Below are 24,923 nucleotides of genomic sequence, written 5' to 3'. Positions count from 1 at the left end.
AATGTAGGTAGGACGTACATTAGGCAAAATAAGAACAAGAGCTTGGTGGCGCAACCCACGACCCCGTTTCAAAGCGGAGGCTCAAAGCATCCATCCATCCATCCATCCATCCACCATGAAACATTTCGGCATACGATAAAAGCGAGAGCCTTTGTGACGAATTGTGACTGCATTGTGACTACAGTCTAGCATATCTGGCCGGCAATCGCTCCGCCTGAGCGTCTCTTCCTGCGCCAAATACGTCACCATGTGTCCGCCAGTCCTGTCTCTCGCAGAAATGGGACAAGACTTGCGTGACACTTAAGTCCTTGCGTATACTATCCGAGCTCCTTCCGGGAAGTCTAACTGTTCGACCCGTTCGCGAGGAAATCCTCTTCTTCCCATGTTGTCCAGAAGTTCTCGCCCAGCAACAAGTATAGTGATCAGTAAGATGACCAATACATAGATCTCTCGTAAACCGGAAACAAGCATGACACGACGGTGGCTCGCTGCCCCGCGCAAGGTTGACGCATTTGGCGGCGCGCCAATGCATTCTAAACGCGAGCTACTTAATGTTCGCGCCATTTGCCTCCTCTCCTGTCATCGTTGCACAAACATTGGAGGAACGTCGGTGAACCTATGTAAGCGGCTTGCAAAAGCGGTTGCACCGAGACCGTTGCGAGGGCGTGCCGAGGTATGATTAGTATGCGGACCGCAGAAGGCCCCGCACATGGAGTTCGTTCATGCGTTTCCTATATGTCGTTTCTTTGTTATACGGCTTCGAAGGAACGCTATTTGAAATTCCCGTTGCATCAGCTCAGCTCCGTCTTTTCAAAGTTGTGACACGACCTCATCCGGGCTTCGCTATGACGGCGTCGAATCGCTTCCGTGCGCGAACTTACGCGCGCTAATTTCCTGTTGGTAACTTTAGTGTCTATATACTGTTGTCTTATATTAGCGCTAAACTGTTACTTAAGATACAAAATTTGCCGGCGTAGGATCTGGAAGTATAGAGAAGCGCGAACTGCACGCATACAAAAGAAGGCGCGCATGAGCGTGCACGCACAAACACACACACACACGCACAAACACACACAAACGCACACTAACACGCATAAACACACACACATACACACACTCATACACACCCATATGCCACACATGAGTATGCTGCTTCCATTAGTTTATTCTTATCACCATGTTATATTATGTTATACGCTACAAACATACGCGGAATCAGAACGTGTCAGTGCATCCCCAGTACCATCCAGGAAACCAGAAACAACTGACAACTTATTATATCTACGCAACCCGTGCTGGCACCCGAAGAAAAAGCAATTTCTTTTGAGCCATTAACGGGACAGAAGAAGTGCTTACCCACATGGCACTATGTTTTTCTGTCGCTTCCGCTACAATATACTCACTCGAATAAGCTGACTGTTGCTTCGGCCAACAATTCTGCAAATTTCAAGCAACGGTTGACGGCCACACGACTTAGAATGCATTGCGAGAAAACCACCGTCTATTTTTCTTTTTTTTTTAATTGTAACAATGTTCTCGCAGCCAATCATTCAGTAAACGGCCTATAATGGATCTCAAGTGATTGGACCAAAGACAGGGGTAATTGGAGATCGCTGGGAGTGGTCTTGGTCCTGCAGTGGACATAGAGAATGATGATGATGATGATGATGATGATGATCCTAATGATGTTAATCATGATGAGTAATGATGCAGGGATAAAACAGGTGAATGACTGTTAACCATACCACCTTTCCTCCAGTCATAATTTTCTCCGCTCACGCCTATGACTCACCATTTTTTCATCGAGAAACATTAAACATCGCCATCATCGTCGTGACGTCACGACGTCGACGTCTCACAGTCTGCATTGCGGCCTACATAACTTGCGTATACGGCGTAGTCCTTAAGCAGAAACATTTCACGAGATTACCCGCTCTACAGGATGGCAACGAAGTCAATTGTATAAGCATCGCATTAGCCTTATAGCATTTAATTAACCGGCACCACGAAAGCATCGCTTCACATGTATTCCAACGTGTTCGTTGCACGTGGATATCGTTCTTTTTTTTTACTTTTTTGTGCTAGTGATACACCTACGTGCCTCGTAATCACATTGTGGTTCTGGCACGTGCACAAAACTCCTTAATTTAGTGTTGTAGGGCTTTACCGGGCTGTATAGAGGTAAACTTTTGACGCCGACCGTCGACCAACGTGAACAGATAATCGATGAGAATTACAGGCGCAGACAAAGCTTGAGACCGTGCGAAGCAGCGCGCCTTATGCACAATCCGATGCCGAGGACGAGGTAGACGTAGTGAACGCGATCTCAGATGTCATCGCAACGTCCGCGTTCGGAATGTTCTTTTACCCCGGAGACAGTCTGGGTACTTTGAAAGGGCATACGCCAGCAAACGGAAAGGATAACTAGAAAACATCGTAGGCAAAGACATAGAGAAAGGAACAGGAAGGTTGCTGGACTGCCCATTGGAGTTGCTGGTCTTTTGCAGTTGTTGGTCCAGCACCCTTCCTGTTCCTTGTTCTGCGTCTTGGCTCCCGATTTTTTCTAGTTATCCTGTGCGTTTGCTGGCATACCCTTTACCATGTAGTACCATGTGCCAACTTACCCAACAAGCCACTCTTGTAAAGTTTTGGCTACGACGGGCGAATCGTTCGTGAAGGGCGTGTCGATCCCGAATATTTTTTTTATTTTAGAAAATACTGCCAATCCCATAAAGGATTATTGCAGGTAGGGCACAAGGTCAAACAATAAACATAATGAAGCCATTGTATAGTCGGGTACAACTTAAGAAGACAGGAGAGGCCCCGCCCAGATGACCGAAGCGCAGCAGCCGATTTCCTCTGCGACTAAAGAAATAGTCCCGCTGACGCGACTCGCCCCGGCTTGAAGCGCGGGCTGCCGAGTTCTCCGTCGGCGTGGACACCGGCCGTCTGGCTCATGACGCAAGTCTTTAGTGCGTGCCCATTGATGGAGGCTCGTATGCATCCGCCTTTGAGGGGGCAAATGCCGCTGCCTTCTAAAGTTGTACCCGATTATAGTAATGTAGAGAAATACAAAATACAAACACAGAATCTCAGTATAACAAACATAATAAGTAGCAACATCAAACTGAGAAGTATAAAGAGGGGTAATATGTATATCTATACATTCCAGCAGTATTTTACAAAGGCGTTGCAAAAAAGGTTAGCAGTTCACTAGTATCAAGTGAAGAACGTGCGCAACAGTTAAATTTCATAGCTGAGAATCTAGTAAGTAATCAGAATCTAGTAAGTAATAGAGCCCACCGTGACAGTGTGGTCGCCCGAGTGCAGCGTGACATATTCTGAACCGCAGGATCCGAAAAGAAAAGCAGTGAAGGGACAGTATATGGATCTACGAACGACGTCAGAAAGGTTGTGAAACATGACAAGTGTACCAGACATGGCCTCAAAATACGGGCTGTGCTAAGTACCTTCTCTCTAGTAAAAAAGGGTAAGCCATATTCCTGCGCATCATGAATATTCCGCCGTTCTTCTTTTCTTTCGTAGTTTCTTGATACGAACCACAAATTACGGCTGGCTTTAAACAGCTTGGCTGTTAAAAAATTCAGTCGCGATTTAGAGGTGAATGCGTGAGCATTACGTCGCAGCTATTTGAGGTCCCGGATCGATGATTTAAAGCGCGTTCACCGCATTGCATAGTGCTGCTCAGAAGCTCCCTCGACACACGTCATGCACCTTCGAGGAGCGAAGTGCAACTGACGCGCATATACATATACGTCACTATTCGAAGAGGCAGTACATGTGCCCACAGTCAGTTCCTTATACAGGCGAACCCGGATATATCGAATCTGACGGCGATCACAAAAAAGTTCTACATATAGGTAATTCGATGTATGAAATAAAAATTTGATACAGAGATTTTCAAGGGGATTTTACAGCTGTTCCATATACGCAATAATTCGTTATATGTGGGTTCGCTGTATCCGGGTTCGACGTATATACTGTTTCATATTATATATATTATATATATGCCGAGGTGTTCGGCATATATCCTTCCCAACGTGATGACCATGAGCTAGTGCGTCATGTTCTATCACACATAGCCCTTCTTTTAATGCGTTAGCATTAGGAGTGTCAAAGTGGAAAAGACGTGTATGTTATGTGAAGTGTGGGAAACCAGTCACGTGGTACAGGTATGGCAATACGAGAGTCACAGAGGAGGTCCTGTACCATGATATATATATATATATATATATATATATCATGGTCACGTTAAAAAACGGCTACACTACACGGAATGAAACATCACTCACTCAGGGTCATCACAATGGGAAGGATACATGCTGCCCACATCGGCACTCCTGTTGCCCTTATGTGCCATGCTAAGCCATGACCTCCTTTGTGACTCTGGTATTGTGACTAGTCCTTGAATATGTTTTTTTTTTTTTTTTTTTTTTTTTTAGATAGCGTTAAGGTAGGAATGCGCACCATCAAGAGCTTGTTCGAAGCTTCAGCATTTCTACCTAAAGCAATCAAGCGGTGAAAAAAGTAGTCGACTTCTGAGCCTATAACGTCAACTGCCACCGTTGCCATTGCTTCATGGCTCGTTGGTAGGCTAGTTGGTTCTGAATCATAGTGAATGCTTAATTGCGGGAACAGACGAATCGGACATGACGAAAAGGCGACACAAACGGGCGCTATTTGTGCCGACACAGCGCTCCTTTGCGTCGCCTCCACAAATATTGTCCTTCGTCTGTTGGCGCTGTTAAACATTCACTATAACGTCGTTGCTAGAGCCCGATTCTGAATGGGCAAGCCGACGTCCGACTGACTACGCGACGTCGCCAAGAAGGCAACGGGCCCTTAGCGAAACGACGCACTTTGGGAAAAATACAAACGATGCTTTGTTGCGGTCGCTTGTTTCGGCGGCCGCTGACGTCACCGCGGGAAAGACAAAAGCTAAAGAGAGCGCCCGAGTGTGGTCGTCCTTGTCGTCTGCTACTCCGCGCGCACGCGCAGACGAAAGCCGCACGTCGAGCCAGTCGCGAGATACAAAATGCAGCAAGAATGGCCACCCTACCCAGGGATGGGGGCGTTAGAACGCCGGTAGTGCGCGTAATACGCGCCGGATGACATCATTCGGTGCCGAGGCGTCGTCATTTTACTCGCGTGGGATGATACCTCGTCGTCGAGCGACGGCGGTGACGCCAAAGTTTGTTAGTCCTAACTGTCGTACAACTTCACGTACAATAATGACGGGCTTCTTTAGCGACTATTTTAAATTTTACCGATTGTAGCGCCGCTTGAAACTTAAAAAAAACTAATAACACAATTATAATATTTGTTTTTTAAAACAAATAGTTGAATTTGTTCTGCATAGATGGCAGCAGCATCTGTTAGCTTCTACTTTAGGTTACAAAACGAGGTCGAGATTTGACGTGCCGGTTTCGCAACTTGCACGCCTAAGAAGCTTCGCCGTCCCACTGTATAAGCGAGTTTAGGCGGCACGCATTCGCCACGGCTATACGAAGACTGGTTTTGGGCGACGGAACGGCTCGGCTCACAGCGGGGTCTCTTAAAGTTTGAAGTAGACGACGCGCTTCGCGCTCCATGCTTTCACTTTCCAAGTCAAAGCACGCGTAGACGACTTGACGCCTGCGCGGCGCGCATAATCGAACCGTCGACGAACGAGAAAGAAAAGCGTCTGCCGTTATCCAGCGCTGGCCCAGTTGATTGAGCGCCTCTGGCAAAGACTGTCAAGAGAGCGCTGAGTGAAGTTTTGCTGAGGCTTTTTTGGCTTGATCTGCGTGTGTAACTTGGCGTCCGGTACTTATTCCTCCGGTACTTATTCCTAAACCAAAGAACAAAACTCGCAAGAACGGTCGTCGAGGAGTCGAGTGGAAGAGAAGACGTCGTCTGGTTGGCAACAAGTTGGATTTGCGATGACAACGGGAAACGAGTAGCTTTTGTGACAGCCGACGGCTCCAAAGGTACGTGGGCTCAAATCGATCACTTTCGATGCGTTCTTTGGACCGTTCATTGTGTGCTTCTGTGAGCAGGTAGCGTGGAAAGAAATACGAAAAATCTGTGATAAGAAACCATAAAGCTTTTTTTTTTTTTGTTTTCGGATGAAAATGACGGAGAAATCTTATAGTCATCATGATCATATATATACATGTAGAGTCTGTCGCACTGTTTGACGAGACACGTGTCTTATTGTCTCCTAGCTCTGACAATAGCCTCAAACTGCATACGAAGCCTGCAAAGTACTACCTACCTAATGTGTCAGTTCGGTTACTATATGCTGCTAGAAAGCGAGTATGAAATTTTGCATCTTACAGCATCGAGCGTCGCCCTTAAAATATGACAGGCACTGTGTGTCCAGTACCGTCAATTGTAAAAGTGGACAATTCATTAGGACTCCCAATTTTATTTTTTAAATTTTCTCAGCCTTTCGGACAACAAGTGACATCGTGATGTAAAGCGTTAAATAAGAAACATTTCATAAAAGATTACTTCGCAGACTCTCCCATGCGCGAAATGTGATCCCTAATCAAGGCTGGTGCACAAGCGAGGTATTATAAGCTGCATGTAACGGTATTCGACTGTATCTACACATTTTTTCCGAGTCAGCATCATCACCTTTAAACAGTGTATGTGTGGGCCCTGAGATAGCGGTGCAGACCGTGTCGACCTTGTCTGCGCTTTTCTTCTTTCTGGGCTCAAGACCTCCCCTATACACATCGCTCAATACTATTGTGGCAATTGCCAGCTAATTACAAGCGAGAACGTTCTGTGCTATTTTTACCCATTACTCCTGCCACCGTGCAAAGAAACGAAATGTTGAGCAATCCCCCCCAATGTGCTTTTCAAAATCCGTTGGTCCAGTGTTACTTAAACAACGAGTTCAGTTAGATTTTCACAAAGCTACAGCACACCGCTTATGTGACGTTTGTATTATCTGGTTTGACTCCGAATTAACTTTGACCACATAGGGTCCTTTAACGCGCAACTAAATCTAAGTCCACGAGCGTGTTTGCATTTCGCCCCCGCCGAACGGCGGGCTCCGAAGCCGAAATTGAACCTGCGATCTCAATCTACCGACAACTCTAACAAAAGCGCTGAAAACCGTTTCAACAAGAACTGACTTAATCAACAAGGATAGAATTCAACAACAAGAATTTACTTGTTATTGCTTTTCGACCAATAACACACAAAAAAAAAGTTGACATTCGAGATGCCGTAAGAGGAAACTACCGTGTATGCCACGTGTTTCTACAATGACTGGTCTCCTAAAGATTGATGATTCGATACAAAATAAGATTTGTTAACCAAGCTACACAACAGTGCCATGCATCAGAACTTGAGCGAGAATGCTTAATACAATTATTATTTAACAAATCACCACCACTGCACTTATTAATTATTGACTTTAGTCCCTTCAGTCACGAATTACGTTGTGATGCTCATAAATTTGTCAAACTTGCAAAATTTCGTTCCACTGCACGGCAGGAAGAAATTCAATATGATATAACGATCGTTATGCGTTTTATGGTGAATGCGCGTAATTGCAAAATATTAAAATCGATTTATTGTGCAGCCAGTCATGTGTCTCTTTTTGTTTTTGTTTTCTATAAAATTAGTTGAGTGATCAACTGAAAGTACATGCACGAGTTAATTATCTGCTGCAGCCATTACGAGAAAGGAACAACTATTCATTCACCACTGCTCACAGGACGCCGTATGTCGAACAGCCCTTCGAAAATGTCTTCAGTAAAGTGGTCTTGTGTAGCAATACAGCGCAAAGTGTAGAAATAGAGCCACTTGATTAAGCAGAGGGTTCAACTTGCCCTCAGATCAACGGCCGTGATTTTTACTTCGAAAGCATTATAGGCCTACATCACCCACTTTGGAGTTGTCAGGTTCCTCTGACAAAAAAAAAATGTTGGCCGATTCCGAAGGCAGCGCAGCCTATCTCGAAGCTGCCACGAGCGAAAAATGGGAGCAAACGAGCACGTGACGCAAGCGCCAGAGGTTCCGAAGAGCGACTTTTCTGCACAATATAAGCATGGGCGTCCGATCGTGGCACAATTCAAACCAATTCAATTCGATTCAGTTTATTTATTTCGTATACAAGAAAGAGGAGCAAGATCTAAAGGTCATGCGGCCTGACAAAGGCTCTTGCTCCTGTTGGCATTCGGCATACATTTCACATTTCATACAGGTGTGCTTACATGCATTGTGTACGCACAATTTGCGACATACTTTCTTCATGCACCTTTCATGGTAAGAATAATTCACATGAAATATACATCTGGTAAATTCGAAAAGCAACGCGAGCCAATACATATATCGGAATCACTTTTTTTTTTCTTTTTTCTACCAGGTTTGCAGTACAGGGAGCATATTTATCAGGAATGGTTACAGCATTAGGCTTCTGTACTGGAAGAAAGTGGTTCGATCGCCACCATTGGTGACGCATTCCTTTAGAGCATTATGGAAATGCTTCAACCATTTTAGACGTTTTTCTAGCAGAAATAGTCGAGATGTGTTGAGCGTACGCGAACTCATCACAGTGAGCCACCAAATCGCAAGATAGATACAAGGTTATAAGAACGTCACTTTGATAAATGAGAGTGTTGAAGGACGAACGCGAGCGCAGCTGTCGAAATGTCACAATTGTTCCATTTCTAAGCATGCTATATCGCATGCATGCACAGTTAGCTGGCGCTATCTTCTGGCCTAGTGTGTTTATTTTTTATCTTTTTTTTTATCTTGCCACCGAGACTAGGACGGGCAGAAAAAAAAAGGTGGAAGAAGCCAAGTAACGAATTTGTTCATTGTCATTGAAGGGGTACCGAACAGGTAATCAATCAATCAACCTTACCGCGACAAATAGAGTACAAAAAAGCACATCGGTATTGTTGTAGGGGTGGTCGCTGTAGTAAGCATATGTAGTACACCTTTCATGAGCACAAGTTTAAAGGGGTGGCGCTCTTTGGTCACATTTGGGCCTTGCGCCAATAAACTCCGTCAACCATCGCCAGTTTAAAGAGGTGCATTATTCGTGCAGGAAACACTTAAGGTAACACACGGAACACGCTGTGCGCAACGCAAAACGTAACAATGAAAGTGAATGCAGAACGCGAAGTAGTTTGGTTTATGCTTGTGTGCCAGGCACGTGGTTACTCGGAACATCTTTTAAAGAGCCATATCACAGTTTCTCACTATAACACCTAGAGGGTAAACTGGCGCCACCGTCTATGCGAGTTTCTTAAAGGGCTACCGTGCCCTCATGGAAATGACGGGATATGTGTCTGCGAGGCTTGTGTTGGCTGGTGTTGTACGAGGCTTCGTCTAAAACGTGGATATGGCTACACAAATAACGCGTTCTTAAAATAAAATCTACATAAAAGGCTTTCATTCGCCCATATTACATCTCTCAATAAAGTTTACTCACCTACAATGCAGCATCAAGCGAAGAAAAGCAAGAACAGACGACAAGTTGTTCCAAAGCGAGCGAGAATATTGTCGTCTGCCCTCCAACTTTAGCGGCCAGCTGATACTTTTTACGTTTCATAGAATTGTGTATCCAATAGTATGTCCTCAAAATTAAACAAAATATGTTTTTGTGTAATAATAAAGCTAAAGCAGTTTTTAACGTCCTGTTTTATCAGGAAAAGAATCATTGTGACAGACAGAACGGTGCTAGCCAGGCGCGTCTTCAAGGCGTTCTGGCTCTCCAAGAACGATGCCAATCCGAATCCACAATATACCGGCATTCCCATGCATACCACTAGGGAGCCTACATGCAAGCGCTCTTTCATAGTCTCCCTACATACCACAGCGCAGCAGCGCCACATTTCCCTCTAGGTTTTATAGTGTGAAACTCTATGCCATACCATTTCACGAGGCAAACTATTCCGCAGTCTCGTACGTAGCCGCATATCAATATGAGAATTTGTGCTTATCTTCAGGATTGATAACGATGAAGATGACATTGCTGAATTGCAGCCAGCCAGAACACAAAGCACGACCTTTTACTCGAAACTTTCCGCCGGAAGCGCGACTTTCGAGATATACGGACTCAAAATGCGCCGTGAAGTGTCGTGTTTCAGTTAACAGTACTTTGTACTGCAGTTATGGCGCGTAAACATAATAACTGGAACACCAACGCATTTCGCTCCACATTTCTCTCCGGATTTTCGATAGCATAAAACAAAGGCGCAGCGTTTAAAATTGTGTCATTAGTATTGGCCGACTTCATTCACTTCTGTATGACATGCTACGCAAAGATCAATAGCTTTGTAATGGCCAACGTTTCCTACATGCTGTGCTATTTTCACACCTCAAAATTCTGATTTAACACGGGGACAGTTGACGCACTGACCGATAGTAACGTTTGTGATATGCTGGAGCGAGTTTTCAGTTGTCGATAGCTTAGAAAACAAATATCTAATTAATTAGTTGCTATACTAGTTACTCCTTCATGTGAAGTATTATTTCATCGTTGTTGTCATTGTTTTTAAATGTGCTAGATATCGCCAGAGATACAGCCGAACTGTGTTTTTTTTTTCTTCTAAGTTTCCTGGAGTGGAACCGTTTACGAGCATTAGAGGGTTAATTGAGAAATATATTAAGAGAAATCTCGTTAGCACATTATTGCACTGGTATAATAATTGCCCAAATCCTCATGTCCCACATTGCTCCGAAGCTTCATTAACGTGTAGCATTGCGCGCAAAAAAAAATGGACAAAAGAACGAACACGGTTTACGTGCACGAAGGCATAAATAAGGTCACGTTCTTCTCTCAATAAACTGTTGATAGTTTGCGCTTCTTGTGTGTCAATCGTGTTCCTTCTTTAGTCCATGTTTTTTACGCGCAATGCTACACGTTAATGGTGGAACACCAACAAGCCCAAGTGGAAACCCCTACTGAAGTTCCGAAGCTTGTTCGGTAAAAAATAAAAATGTTGTACCGAATCTCCAATTTTTAATCATCTCAGACAGCCACTGCAGATACTCTATCACGCTGCCGTATCGTCTACCGATTGCTTGAGCTGCGCGTTTTGTGTACTTTGAGGATGCGTCCACAAAGCTCCCGACTACTTAAAAACAAGAGATATAGGCCGACGTATACTGCCATTTTCTCTAAACAACGCCCAGCTGCGCTTGTTCACAAATGTCAAAGTTAAGAAAGATAATGATACAGCCGGGTCGAAAAGCAGATAAAAATATAACGCCGCACGTCGTTGTTGTTTCGCTTATTGCGCATTGATCGCAAAATGCCAGAGTATCGCACCTTGATAGCAGCGTCGAACGCAGATAACGTGTATCGTTGCATACTGATATAGTTTCGCTTGGGAAGCGTTTGCTACGAATCTGTCATTATCTTTCACTTCGTATGATTGTAGCACAGGAAGAATTGAGCCCCTCGGATCGCCCTGTACTTGTCCGAACTCGGAAATGTCGCATCTGCAGGGGATCACGAAAAAACTTGATATATAGGTAATTCGATATATAAAATAAAAATATTATACAGAAATTTTCAAGGGGATGTTAAATCTGTTCCATGTGCACAATAATTCGTTATATATAAGTTCGATACATCCGGGTACGACTGTATATATATATATATATATATATATATATATATATATATATATATATATATATATATATATATATATATATATATTCGAAGGCAAGGTGTCACCAGCTTTGGAAAAGTACGGCAAAAGGGGAGTTGACGCACAAGTGAAAATATCTTACTAAACTGACGTATCAGCCGGAGCATATCTGCCTAACCCTGTACAATCTATAAGAGATAGCCACTCGCTTATGCACCAACGTTTGTATAGGAGATCATGTTTTACTCAGACGAAGGCTCAGCCCACGGCCAATTAGTAAGTTCATCAAAATATTTTCACTTGTGCGTCTGCTCCCCCCCCCCCCCCCTTTTTTTTTTTTTTCCTGTATGTGTAGGGTGTTTCAACGTATTCACGCTGAACCCGGCGTAATATAATGCAGGAAAAACGACGATGTACTTTTGGAAATGTGTCTTTACGCCGCCTGTTGTTTATCGGCTAGCGCACGCATATAGCGCGGTCGTCTTGCGAATAACTGATGCGTGACTTTCATTGTTCTAGAAGGACGCAGCTCGGTCAGAGAGCCCTTGAAGACTCGGAACATCGTGCGCGTTTCCTGCAAGGGGCTCCGCGATGAACTGGAAATGGGTCCGCCTTGCTGTGGTAAGTACAGACGTGCCGACGACGCACACCTTCGTACACTTACGAAAAAGAAAAAAAAAGGAACTCGCAGGCCCCCATGCTATACACCTGAGCTACACCTGAGTAAAGACACACTATAAAGAGAAGAAACTTGTGTTGAGCCTGTATTAGTAAATTATCATTTTACAACACCAATTCTACGGCGAAGCTGGTAGCCTCTATAGTTGGCCGGGATTTTTCGTGGGCTCGTTCCGTGCTCACCCAAAAACAGCACCGCCACCTGGCGACCGCTGTCACTCAGACAGACCTCAAACGGCAGCTGGAAAAAGGGCTTTGTCTTTGAGTTTCCGCGTAACAGAATTATGCTGTCTCGTACATTCGAATTACAGTCTGGTGCTATCATGTCTGCAGCTTGTCGTACTTTATGAATTGTCTGACGCAATTTACTTTGAAAAAGCTCAATTAGCTCAATAAGGCACTTGCGCTTGGCGGAGGGCCTAGGAGACTGGAGGATGTATGCATGCTGCACCTTCGCACACGTGCGTTCATGACGTGTGCCGCTTGTGGTGGTGGTGCTTGTGTGACGTTGTCTAACGTCAGCAACAGCTTCGCTGCACATTCTCTTTCACAGAGTAGAACGGAGGCGGATTTTTTTTTTTTAACGCTGTTGTCCTGAGAGCAGGGGCTTGGCTAGCCAGAAAAGGCGCAAAAACGAGATACAAGTGGCGACGCCACGTTCGAGTTCCCGCAACAGCTTGATGTGACGTCATGGATTTTGGACGACATCTGTGCGGGGGTGTGGTCAAATTTTCCATGGACATGCCAAGATGTATTGCGACGCATTCTAAAGGAACTAACGACCGATCGAACCTACCAAGTTTTGGATATAAAAAAAAAAGGAAACTCTTGCGGTGGCACAAAAGCCCAAGTACGGTAAAAAAATAATACTTCGAAATCCGTGACGCATCACACTGACGCACCGACGATGAGGTTTCGGAGCGAAATTCAAGAAACGAAAGCTCGGCCTTAATTTTTGTCTTCTTATAGTAAATCAACCTCTCAACGCAAAAGTGAAGAAAACAACAGGGTTTTGAAAACAAATTGCGACTCTAACGATTGATTTGGTGCTCTTTGGTGTTCCTTTAAATGGACACTAAATAGAAAAAACTATGTCAGTTGTATGAGTAAATTACCCTTACACAAAACCGAAAAAGCCACTCCTGTAACACAAAAAGAGGCTTTCTAAGCCAGAAGAGACGTATAAAAACGTAAGACGGCTGGCGATACCGCCTTCATGTTCCTTTACCAGTTCGCCATGACGTCATGGGTGTTTGACGGCATCTGCTTCGGTATAATATTTCTTTATAATCTCTAACTCATTAGCTTTTTATCGATAAAGACGGGCTACATCGTCTTCTAAGTGATCCAAAGACTGAACTTAGTGAGATTCTAGTACATTTACGACGTCTACCACGGCCAAATATACATGGACATCTCCGACATTACTCTGATATACAGCACTTTTATTGCGGCGCGAAATTCAAAACTTGGAAATTTCTACCTTCATTTTCTCTTGCAATAATCAACCGGAAAATTTACGACAATTGTAGTTTTCAAATAATCAACCGGAAAATTAAAGAAAATCTCGTTTCTAAAGAGCACTGCATCAGCCTAGACAAGTTTAGCTTTTTTTTTGTATTTTCAACAAGGATCGGTAAACCTACGTCTTCGATTAAACTGTTTCCGAGATTGGCGCACTTAATTTTACGCCCACCGCAACAACGAAGGCCGATTAGTGTCCTGTTTAATGCTATCGCATTAAGAAATTAAAAAAGACAAAGAAGATGTGCTTCAAGCCTGAGCGTAATTACAATTTGCGCCAGATTCTATGGACCTCTCCAAAAGTACACCGCCATGTTTATGGTCATCGTGATCACATTTGATGAACTGGTTGTATCAAAAACAACACTCACCAAGTTCTTTTTAAAAATGTTTTTAGAAGTCTAGCTGAGCCCTTCGGGCAGCTCAAGACCAGCCGTACGTGAACGTCGAACCCTATGCTGGAACGACGACCTCCACTTTGACAGCCAACACTATTAAAGAAACCGTTGTATACTTACTACCTACAGTCGTCACCGCATTGCCTGCCTTTATATAACTGCAGTTGGTAAAGGTAGAGTTAGTACCATCACTGACTAAACAAGGTGGTCGCTGTTACTTGGCGGTCTCAGCTACCAACTGCAAAAGCATTTAGTACCACCGGATACAATGTTTGTAGCCTACAATGCATTTATCCGACACAGTCTGGCGTACGCCATAGCGGGTCCGATAAACGCGTTATATAGGCAAGAAACTTTGCGTCCGCTGGTGCTAACTACATTAGGGATTGATATCTGAGACCCATCAATAACTGGGACTACCTTGTTTAGTCAGTAACATGTTAATAACTGATTAATATGGAGAAGACAAATACAATATTCAATAGCCTGGCAAGGGAACGAAAATTCAGGATCGCTAGTCAGCCACTGGAGTCTCTAAATGAGTACGTTTATCTAGGTCAATTACTTACAGGAGACCCTGATCATGAGAAGGAAGTTTACAGAAACCCGCCGTGGTTGCTCAGTGGCTATGGTGTTGGGCGGCTGAGCACGAGGTCGCGGGATCGAATCCCGGCCACGGCGGCCGCATTTCGATGGGGGCGAAATGCGAAAACACCTGTGTACTTAGATTTAGGTACACGTTAAAGAACCCCAGGTGGTCGAAATTTCCGGAGTCCCCCACTACGGCGTGCCTCATAATTAGATCGTGGTTTTGGCACGTAAAACCCCATAATTTAATTTAACTTAAAATTAAGCTTACAGAAGAATAAAATTGGGCTGGAGTGCATACGGTAGACATTGCCAAATCCTGACTTGGAGCTTACCACTGTCGTTGAAAATAAAAGTATACAATCATTGCATTCTACCGGTGCTAACATATGGGGACAAAACTTGTAGTTTAAGCAAGAAGCTCGAGAACAAGTTAAGGACCGCACAAAGAGCGATGGAAAGCAAAATGTTGGGCGTAACGTTAAGAGACAGGAAGAGAGCGGTGTGGATCAGAGAGCAAACGGGGATAGCCGATGTTCTAATGGACATTAAGAGAAAAAAATGGAGCTGGGCAGGCCATGTAATGCGTAGGGTGTATGACCGGTGGACCATTAGAGTTACAGAATGGATACCAAGAGAAGGGAAGCGCAGTCGAGGACGGCAGAAAACTAGGTGGGGAGATGAAGTTAGGAAATTTGCAGGCGCAAAGTTGGAATCAGCTAGCGCAAGACAGGGGTGATTGGAGGTCGCAGGGAGAGGCCTTCGTCCTGCAGTGGACATAAATATAGGCTGGTGATGATGATGTTAATAACTCTACTGTTACTAAGCGCAGTTATACCTGCCCAAGGTACGTACGTAGTGAATGCTGCGACAACTATGTGGTAACTGCAATGACCTTGTCTTTTAAATAGTGAACAGCAACCAGGTACAACGCGACGCCTCTCTGAAGGTCGCCTGTGTCTAAGAGTGTCCCTCGAGCAATGCGTATACTCATCAGTCATCGGAATGGGCGACAGCGCTGCGCCCGATGGCCCTGCGGCTAAGAAAGAGAATATCGACAACCTTTCGCGCTATTGTTCCTGATGCGGCTTGCGGCGACAATCAATCTCCGAACCATCAGGACGAAAATAATTTCCATAGGCGCGCGCCACGGCAGCTCGGTGGCCATGGTATCGTGCTACTCAGCACGCGGCCGAAGATTCGATTCCCGACGACGGCATTTACTTGGTGGAGAAATAGTAGAACCCCCGCCCCTTCAATGATACAGCGCCGACAGAAATCCCCACAGACGCTTCTGGCGTAGGTCTGAGTGCCGTCCTGGTCCAACGCTACGACGACCGTCAGCACGTGATTGCTTATATATGCAAGCCGCTCATTAAGCAAACCTGAACGCAATTACACGGTGACAGAGCAAGAATGTCTTGCTGTAATCTTTGCGGTTCGGCGATTTCGCTCTCATTTGTATACGGACGCCAATTCGTAGTCGTCACAAACCACCATTCCCTGTGCTGGCTCCCGAATCTCCGCGACCCTATTGTGGTCGCCTTGCGCGCTGGGCTATGAGGTTACAGGAATATAACTTCAATGTTCCCTCTGAGAGGGGCCGAAAACATGCTGGCACAGATTGTCTTTCCCGGATGCTGCCCTTACCACGACGGACTGTGACGCAGACGATTTTGACCATCTCGTTGCCTCTGTGGCAGCAGATTTTTCCTGATGTCGACGTGTTTTAAGCCGAACAACGTGTACAGACACCAAATTGGAGCCAATGTTCACTTCGTCCCATTATACTGCAACAAGCAGCTATACTGTGTACGTGACGGGCTCCTGTACAAAACGAGCTACTCTAGCAAGGGTGAACGCTTCCTTCTAGTCGTGCCGGAGCGTCTCCGGCCAACAATCCTTCGGGCTATGCACGATGACCCTATACCTCCGGTCACTTAGGCACTGCATCGCATTCAAGAACGCTTTTACTGGCCCCCCGATGCGACATTCGGTTGAGTTGTATGTGGCCAGCTGCACACAGTGTCAACGTCGGAAACGTCCAACCACTTCCCCATCTGGTCTCCTTCCACCTGTGCCGTCTCCAAGCTTGCCCTTTCAGCAAGCTGGAATTGATCTGTTAGGCCCTTTTCCTCAGTCATCCAAGGGGAACCACAGAATAATTGCCTGCGCCTACTACTTCACGCGATATACTGCGAGACGGCGGCCATACCTTGGTGGATACACTGTCTAAGGCATCTGTCGGTGTTCGACTTGCGCAGCCGGACGAAACGTTCTCGATTCCTGGGTCTCGAACACACCATACTATTATCGATACGGGATCTGAATGCCCGATAAGACGAAAGCCTTATCGCGTCTCGCGCCTAGCGAGCGCAAGATAATCGGTGAACGACTGTGAGTGACGCAATGAAAAATAGGTTAATAAACAAGAGTCCTGGAGTGCTTGGGCAACTCCGGTCATACTCGTCAGAAAGATGGTAACTGGAGATTCTGCGTCGGTTATCGCCGATTAAATGCTGTGAGTAAAAAAGGATGTATATATCAGCTGCCCCGGATTGATGATACAGTTGATTGCCTTCATTCGGCCTCTTATTTTTCTTCAGTTGACCTGTACGCTCAGTATGTTGGCAAATCTCGATGCACCCGCGGCAGACAAGGAGAAAACAGCCTTCATAACTCCGGATGGATTATTCGAATTCAATGTGATGCCATTTGGGTTGTTAAACGCTCCAGCAACCTTTGAAAAGGTTCATGGACACCATTCTGTGGAGATTAAAGTGGAACATGTGTATGTGCTATCTTGACGACGTTGTTATATTTGGACCAAGGTGTAAGATATATACTCTTTAGGTGGGGACACTTCCCGGCTTGCTTGCTAGACGCGATCGACCAGATAAAGTGGCAAGGGCGCGCGTCTATCGGGGCGGTGACGGCAGCGGATACCTATCGGCGGAACGACGCAACTTCAGTTAGAACGCTGGCGAGAGCGTGCGCCGACAAGGAACACGCGCATGCCCTCTCCCTGGTGACCTACTTTCGTGCGTCACTCAATCATTTCGGATTTCCCGCGAACCGCCGGTTGCTATAACAACGGGCGATTAAACCAATAAAAAGCCTTCTGTGTTGAAGTTGCGTCGTACTGCCGATAGGTATCCGCTGCCGTCACCGCGCCGATCGGCGCGCGCCTTTGCTACTTTATCTGGTCGATCGAGTCTGGCGAGTGTCCTCACCTAATGATTATATATCTTACACCGTGATTTGGACGCACATTCAGGGAGCACAATACGCGCCTGGATATTGTCCTAGACTGCATCAAAAACGCTGGCCTGGCCCTTAAGTCGCTTCGACGTAAATCGAGAGAACCGATTCGCGGGCTGCTTCGAAGGCGAGGCATTCATTGCTGAATGACTTGAAATGATCCCACGCGTTCGCTCGGGAACCGATGATTATGCGCAATACCCGCGTCACTCCTGGAACAAAGTCATCAGGAACACTTCTTAATCGCATTGGTCTTTCTCTCCCTATTGACTGCCATGAGTGTCCTTATATATGAATAGAGACAAATATACGGGGTGATCATATGTTTTAAGTTTTACGGAATTTTTAAAAATTGTTTGTGGCAAATAGCGTTCAACTAATTAGCGAAAATTTACTAGTTAACTTCTTAATTAATTACTTTCCGGCGCATATTTCAATTTAGGAATTTTAGTTTTTTGAAGTTCCGTAAACTTAAAAATAAGCATCCCGTATAATAACATTTCGGATAGTGCATTCTCGAATCGAATGCGCATTAAGTAAGAAGGACCTGCCTGATTCGTATTCGAATCGACGATTTGCAATTCAAGAGGAACACGCTACTGCTGTTGAATAGGTAGCCAGTAGTTGCTGTATTTTTTTTTTTCAATATTATGTTCTTCACTTATGCTTGTATTTTTTATAAGTACTGATGTACCCCTCTATAATGCTTCTTGTAAGCCCTCAGGGTATAAATAAATAAATAAATAAATAAATAAATAAATAAATAAATAAATAAATAAATAAATAAATAAATAAATAAATAAATAAATAAATAGCAAGACTATTCCATTCACATTCAAAATTTAGAAATGTTCGCGCGCCAACTATACTCGAAATTTCGAAGCAGAAATCTCGCTTCGAGGCGCCAACACATGTGGATCGCGCGAAGTTCATTAGTGACGTTTTACGCGGGCGCCTCACATCCGGCCTATATTCTGCGTCACGAAATCGAGCTTCCGGTCCAGGAGTATTTCCGGCTCGCACACTCGGCAATCATATCTCGCCGCCGTTACCATGCGCAGTGTCCTTGTGTGCGTCTTGGGGGGCATACCTGGCTACGAAAGACTCCGGCGGAGCATTTCCAGAGGCGTTCTCCCGCGTCGTCCTGCAAGAACACGCGCAGAAGACATATCCCTTCGTCAAAGAGATGTAGATCGACTCCGTTTGACGAAAAAGGATCCGTGTCTACGCAGCCGAGATTTGTGACATTACAACGTGGGTTAACCTGAAGGACGGCAGTGACTCGTTTTGCAAGTCCTTTGCATCGAGTGTGTCTGTGACGAGTGGCGTTACCGGGACCGGACGATTAGAGACAAAAAAAAAGTGAGTGCTGTGCTTTAAAACGTGAGAAAGATGGTTACCTTCTGGTAAAAACGTTGATGTTCTTATATTGACGAATGAAACAACATGCTAATACCTTCGTAGTTCTTACATTAATGATTGAAACAATGTGTTAATACCTTCGTAGCGTCCAAAAACTGTCAACGTCATCATTGCCATCCATAGATTCTGTGTTGTCTGCGGATTGCTGCTATATGAACTGTAAAGTGGACCATCATTCACTATGCGATATGCCTAACGGCTTTTAAATGGTACCACAAGGTCCAACTGCAATTGCGTAGCCAGAAAACGCCATTAGAGCATACAACGACGACGTGCGATAAATTAAACAGAGATTAAATGCGTCGCCCTAATTATGGCGCTCAAGAAGTTTGCCCTTCTAAAAGCCTGCTTGGTCACTCTCGCACTGTGCTCCGTTTACGTCACTCATCGAGCGGTCACCGACAGACCTCTGGTCGTGCTTCTCTGGACCACGTGGTGTGGAAAGGAGGATTACCCTTATTTCAAGGAGGACGTCGTCGATCCAACGTGTCCGTACCCGTGCATCTTCACCCGACAACGCGGCTACCTCCATTCGAGCCACGCCTTGCTCTTCCACGGCAAGGACATTCAACTCGATGACATGCCCCCGCGACGATCCGCTGAGCAGAGCTGGATCTTCTTCAGCCTCGAACCTCCGACCGCGACACCCGTGCACGTGCTTCGAAAGCTGGACGGGCTGTTCAACGTTACCATGACGTACCGAACCGACTCTGACGTCACGACGCGCTACGGATACACTTTTCGGGCCAGAAGGAAGAGGAAGCTCCGGCGCAGAAAGCACTCCTCCAAAGACTTCAAGAGGGGCCCCGAGCTTCAGGAGACCCCGAAGAGGCGGAAGGCCATAGCCGTCTGGATGGTCTCCCACTGCGACACCGACAGCAGGCGAGAGACGTACGTCGAGCGTCTCCGTGACGTCATAGGAGTGGACGTCTTCGGCAAGTGCGGCGACCTGGTATGCCAGCCCAAGGCGTCGGACGCGTGCCTCAGGGAAGCGGCGCGCAACTACAGCTTCTACCTGTCGTTCGAGAACTCCATCTGCCGCGACTACGTCACGGAGAAGTTCTACCGGCCGCTGCTGTTCGACATCGTGCCGGTGGTGATGGGCGGGGCCAACTACTCGAGCCTGGCGCCACCCGGTTCGTACGTCGACGCCCTGGAGTTCGAGTCCCCCGAGAGACTCGGCGAGTACCTGGCCGAAGTGGCCCGCAGGCCCGAGTGGTACGACTCGTACTTCCTCTGGAAGGAGCACTCGGAGCTCAAGTATGAGAGCGCCGCCTGCAAGCTCTGCGCGAAGCTGCACGAGGACGTGGCCTCCGGGCGAAAGTTCACGTACCGTCGGTTCCTCGAGTGGTTCCTCGAAGACGCGCAATGCTCGAACTGGGAGCAGGTCCTCTCTTGACCGAGCGTGTACACGACGTCAGTGGTATATGGTTACGGTCTGGCAGCGTGTGTATACGGCTGCGTTCCGACTGGCACGTCATATCCTCTCACGATGGTGACCCAAGTGCCACGGTTAAAGCTCCAGTGGAACGACGCTGGTGGCTAGGCCTATCGTCTCTTGACGGTAGACCAAGTAACAAGGCTGCGAGCCGAGTTGTACAATTAACGTATCCCGTTTATGCAGTGAACCTTCATCCACAACCAGCGTCGGATACTCCGTATTACTCGCAGGTAGCCATGCCTCTTGTTCCACGGTCAAGAAGGAATGTACTGTGCCAGTTCGAGCATGTGACCTAATACCCTGCCTTATACTTTTCGGGACGTAGCCGTACCAGATTTATTTGTTCTTTGCTAAGCGCGTGTTGCACGTACACATCAAGTGATACGTCTAATGAGACCTCAATACGTGGTACGGATTTAGTGCTCTGACAGATCTTTTCTTCTTCGCACATACAATATGTATATAGGTGGTACACACAGCTACCACTAGAGTGGTACGGCCTGCAGGGCACTGCATATCTTCTTTTGACTATCCCATTGACTGCGGTGCGCTTATGTGGAAAAAAAAGCACTCGGAATGTAACGAGAATGCTCGCCCGCGATTTGTGCGCGAAACCGAGCAAGGGTGTCACTCTGATTGTAAGACAGGTACCACGAGTTGTTCTTTGAAGACACGTGCTGCTCGAATTGTGCTCGACTGTCTGCGAAAGTGTATCGCCGGTGATGTGAGACGCGTTGCGTGCACCGTGATGCGCGAGCAAAGTTTCCGCTTCGCATACACAGCAATGTGCTGACTACCTGAGAAACAGGGAATGAAGGGCCTATCTAACGGATTACGTAAGTTCGTGAGGCCTACTTTGCGTCAAGGAAGGCTTCTTTAATACAGACGAAAGCGGAGTGCAAGAAAACGCCTAGAGGTCTTTTTCTTTTTTTTCAGCGGAGCTGTTATACGCTGGGTTCTGGCCGTTTGTGTGCGTAGGCAAAAAAGGTGGCGGCCAGCCCAGAGCTCACGACTGGCCGATCCCAGTGATAAAAACGGCGATAAAAGCGTATCGCCGGTTATGCTCCAGCTGCGTTTAATCGCGAGAAGTGTCACAACGTATTGTGATAAGAAAAATCGTAATAAAAAGAGCAAAACCGGAATAGACACTATTTAGTATTGCGGTTTGACGTCACGCGCTCTATAGCCTAACCATGTGGCCTTATCTCAGTTCCCTTCCACCCGTACAATGGGTAGGCCGCGTGCGGTGAGACTATCATCGACGACGCGTCATCAATTCAATTCAATTCATTTTTATTGATAAGTAAATTAGTACATAGACTAGTATACAGGAAGGGGTCCCAAAGTAAAAACTGCAGGCGGGACCATCGGATCCCTCGATCGTGTATAGACCTCACATTGGCCAAGAACCTTTACAGTGTCACCACAGAGCCACTGGCCCTATATCATAGCGATCATGAAGCGATATAGTCACCTTGGTACCCAAATGATAAATCCAAAAAAGCATACAAAAGAAGGTTAAAAATCTAAAAGGCATTGAGTGCGCAATTTAATAAAACAACAAAAAAAATCATGGGAAAAAAACGAAATTCATTGTGGTATGTGTCTTTTATTTTCAATCAACATATTTATCAACATACTTATCAAGGTGGATACAGCTCCGCTGGTCATCCACCTTCACAGAGTGGAATGGCTCTGATCTTTTTTTTTTTTTTTCTTTAACGTAAAGAAAAGTTGTCCTAAGCTCCCGAATCAATGCTTGCGCCTTTTATCGGCTGCGCAGACGCTAAATATTACAGAGTTGCGACTGTTTCGGAAATATTAAATATAACTGCTTTCATTTTCATGCTCACGGTTTCGTGCAAAATCAACAGAACTGAAATGTAGCACGATAATGGCAGCACTCTATATACTGAAGAACATTACAGAGGTATAAAAATAGATCAGCTTTAGATTGGTAAAGATCTCTTTCGAAACTCTATTTTCGTCCATTTTGCGGGGAAAGGTCGATTATAAATCGAAAAAAAAAAACTGCCTTTTTTTAATTTCGCGCTGAAACCCTTACTATGCTGGTATGCGTGTGTGACGTCACAGACTTCAAAGCGTCTTCTCGTATTTTTCAGACCCCTTTGTCGAAGGAGGTGTTCTAAAATTTTGCTAGGCTAAGTCTTTGTGGTTCCTCTATAGAATGCTATATTATAGGAATTTTTACTGACAAATCGTTCATCACACCCCAGCAGACACCATTGAAATTTATGACGTCACGCCGAGCTATTATGCGGGAATTTCAGGGCGCCGTCACCACCCGCCTCTAGGTTTTTTTTGCCGATTCTGGCATGCTAAGACTCCCCTTGCAGTAAGAGCGACCCTTCTGCTATGGCGCAAGCGTTATTTACTAATACAGCTAAGCTTAAAACTGTTTCTCTTAGTGTCCTTATAGTAATAGCGGAAGGATAGTCTAACTGCCAGAGGTGACAGCATCCCTACAGCGCCTTTATTATTTATTCATTTCAAGTTACCGCAGACCATTTAGCCCTATCAGGAGGGTCATTATTACAGTATATAGGTTACACAGAAAACCCACAAATTTGCATAAACACCACGAACGAGCTTGCAAAAAGATAAAGTCGAACTATTCACTAATGAAACTGAGTACAAATAATGTCATCATGAACTATATGACATGCGACTGAGCTGGCAAAAAAGTTGAGGCGAAGGCAAAGCTGGAAAGTGCAAACGCTCGATCGCATAACAAATTTCAGGGTGTTGAGTCAAATGTTCCTCTAAGGCATCACTAAAATTGCAACCTTGAACGACAGAATCCGGAAGATAGTTGTATTCTTCAACAGTGCGAGGAAAATTGAAGCTGTACTTAAACGCCTTAGAGTTGTAGCAAATACGTAAAGACTGAAGGGCATATGTTCAGGTTCGTCCTCCTGCATTGTTCAGCCAACGACGCCTCGTTATACTTTCGCGACTTCGGACGCTAACTCTGAATGTGCACCGCACCGAAAAGCACGACAAAGGTTGTCGTCTCGAACAAAAAAAACTAACAATTCTGGATTTCACGCTTGCGCGAACATTTGGTGTCAAACATTTACGGACCATGGGATGTGAGTGAATAAACTTTGAGACCTTATCACGGAGACCTTTATTACGGAGACCTTTATTACGAATAAATTTTATTAGGGAGACCTGTATTACGAATTACCTTTATTACGGAGACCTTTAATACGGAGACCGTTAATGCCCGAAGGTGGGCGGCCACCCAATTCCATGGGATCTGGGAAGAAAAAGCTGTATACTATTTCTGCAGCCTATACTGCAGGTGCGCAACCTATTTTTCGGATTTCAATTGCTTGTACTCCATGTATGTGCGATAATGACACAGTGTCGTATCATTTCACTGGCTACGTATGCGGTCACAAACTGCTCAGAAATTTAACGTGTTCACAGACTCCGCGGTCCGACAACTTTCGACGCCGACTGTACGTAAGCAGATTAATTACGCAATTACTTGCACATAGTACTATCCACTTCTTGCTGCTCGCGCACTGGCTATCTGAACACAACATACTAATGGCTCGTTCGACTGGTCAACCAGTTAATGCATTAAATATCAAAAATAAGCACATTATTATCATTATTCATATTATTGTTATTAGTAGTAGTAGTAGTAATAGTAGTAGTAGTATAGTAGTAGTAGTAGTAGTAGTAGTAGTAGTAGTAGTAGTAGTAGTAGTAGTAGTAGTAGTAGTAGTAGTAGTAGTAGTAGCAGCAGCAGCAGTAGCAGCAGTAGTAGTGCAGTAGTAGAGGAGAGATAATTTATTAGAAAGGCAGAGAGGTCGGCGTAGCAGTAGTACATTAATGACTTGCAGCAGTAGTACATTAATGCAAGTCCAAAGTAGGCAAAGTGGTCCCCATAAGAAGTCTATACACAATTCACAGACTGTATGAACTCGCCTTATAAGGGAACACATG

At 45.3% G+C, this 24,923-nt stretch overlaps 3 protein-coding genes across 4 annotated transcripts in view; 2 read left to right on the top strand and 1 right to left on the bottom strand.

Annotated features, from left to right (window-relative positions):
• Positions 1 to 24,923, bottom strand: part of LOC119453329 (fatty acid synthase-like) — a 162,312-nt gene that overhangs the window by 78,066 nt on the left and 59,323 nt on the right.
• Positions 5,437 to 24,923, top strand: part of LOC119453325 (multiple inositol polyphosphate phosphatase 1) — a 49,878-nt gene continuing 30,391 nt past the window's right edge. Inside the window, exons 1-2 of one of the 2 annotated variants that reach the window (XM_049667771.1) lie at positions 5,437 to 5,990; positions 12,150 to 12,251. In XM_049667771.1, coding sequence (XP_049523728.1) covers positions 12,222 to 12,251 — 30 coding nt within the window. In that variant the 5' untranslated portion in view covers positions 5,437 to 5,990; positions 12,150 to 12,221. The remainder of the gene's footprint in view (positions 5,991 to 12,149; positions 12,252 to 24,923) is intronic. The other variant, XM_037715367.2, reaches the window with a different exon arrangement.
• Positions 18,185 to 22,965, top strand: LOC119453327 (alpha-(1,3)-fucosyltransferase C). Its single transcript, XM_037715368.2, has one exon. The coding sequence runs from the start codon at positions 19,815 to 19,817 to the stop codon at positions 20,898 to 20,900; it is 1,086 nt and encodes a 361-aa protein (XP_037571296.1). The 5' UTR covers positions 18,185 to 19,814; the 3' UTR covers positions 20,901 to 22,965.

The sequence above is a fragment of the Dermacentor silvarum genome, chromosome 5 (genome assembly GCF_013339745.2).
Source record: "Dermacentor silvarum isolate Dsil-2018 chromosome 5, BIME_Dsil_1.4, whole genome shotgun sequence".
Taxonomy (NCBI): Eukaryota; Metazoa; Arthropoda; class Arachnida; order Ixodida; family Ixodidae; genus Dermacentor; species Dermacentor silvarum.
This window is presented reverse-complemented; position numbering and strand designations above follow the sequence as displayed.

Excerpts from the sequence above, each read along its gene's own strand:
- LOC119453327 (XM_037715368.2), top strand. The coding sequence starts at position 19,815 with ATGGCGCTCAAGAAGTTTGCCCTTCTAAAAGCCTGCTTGGTCACTCTC.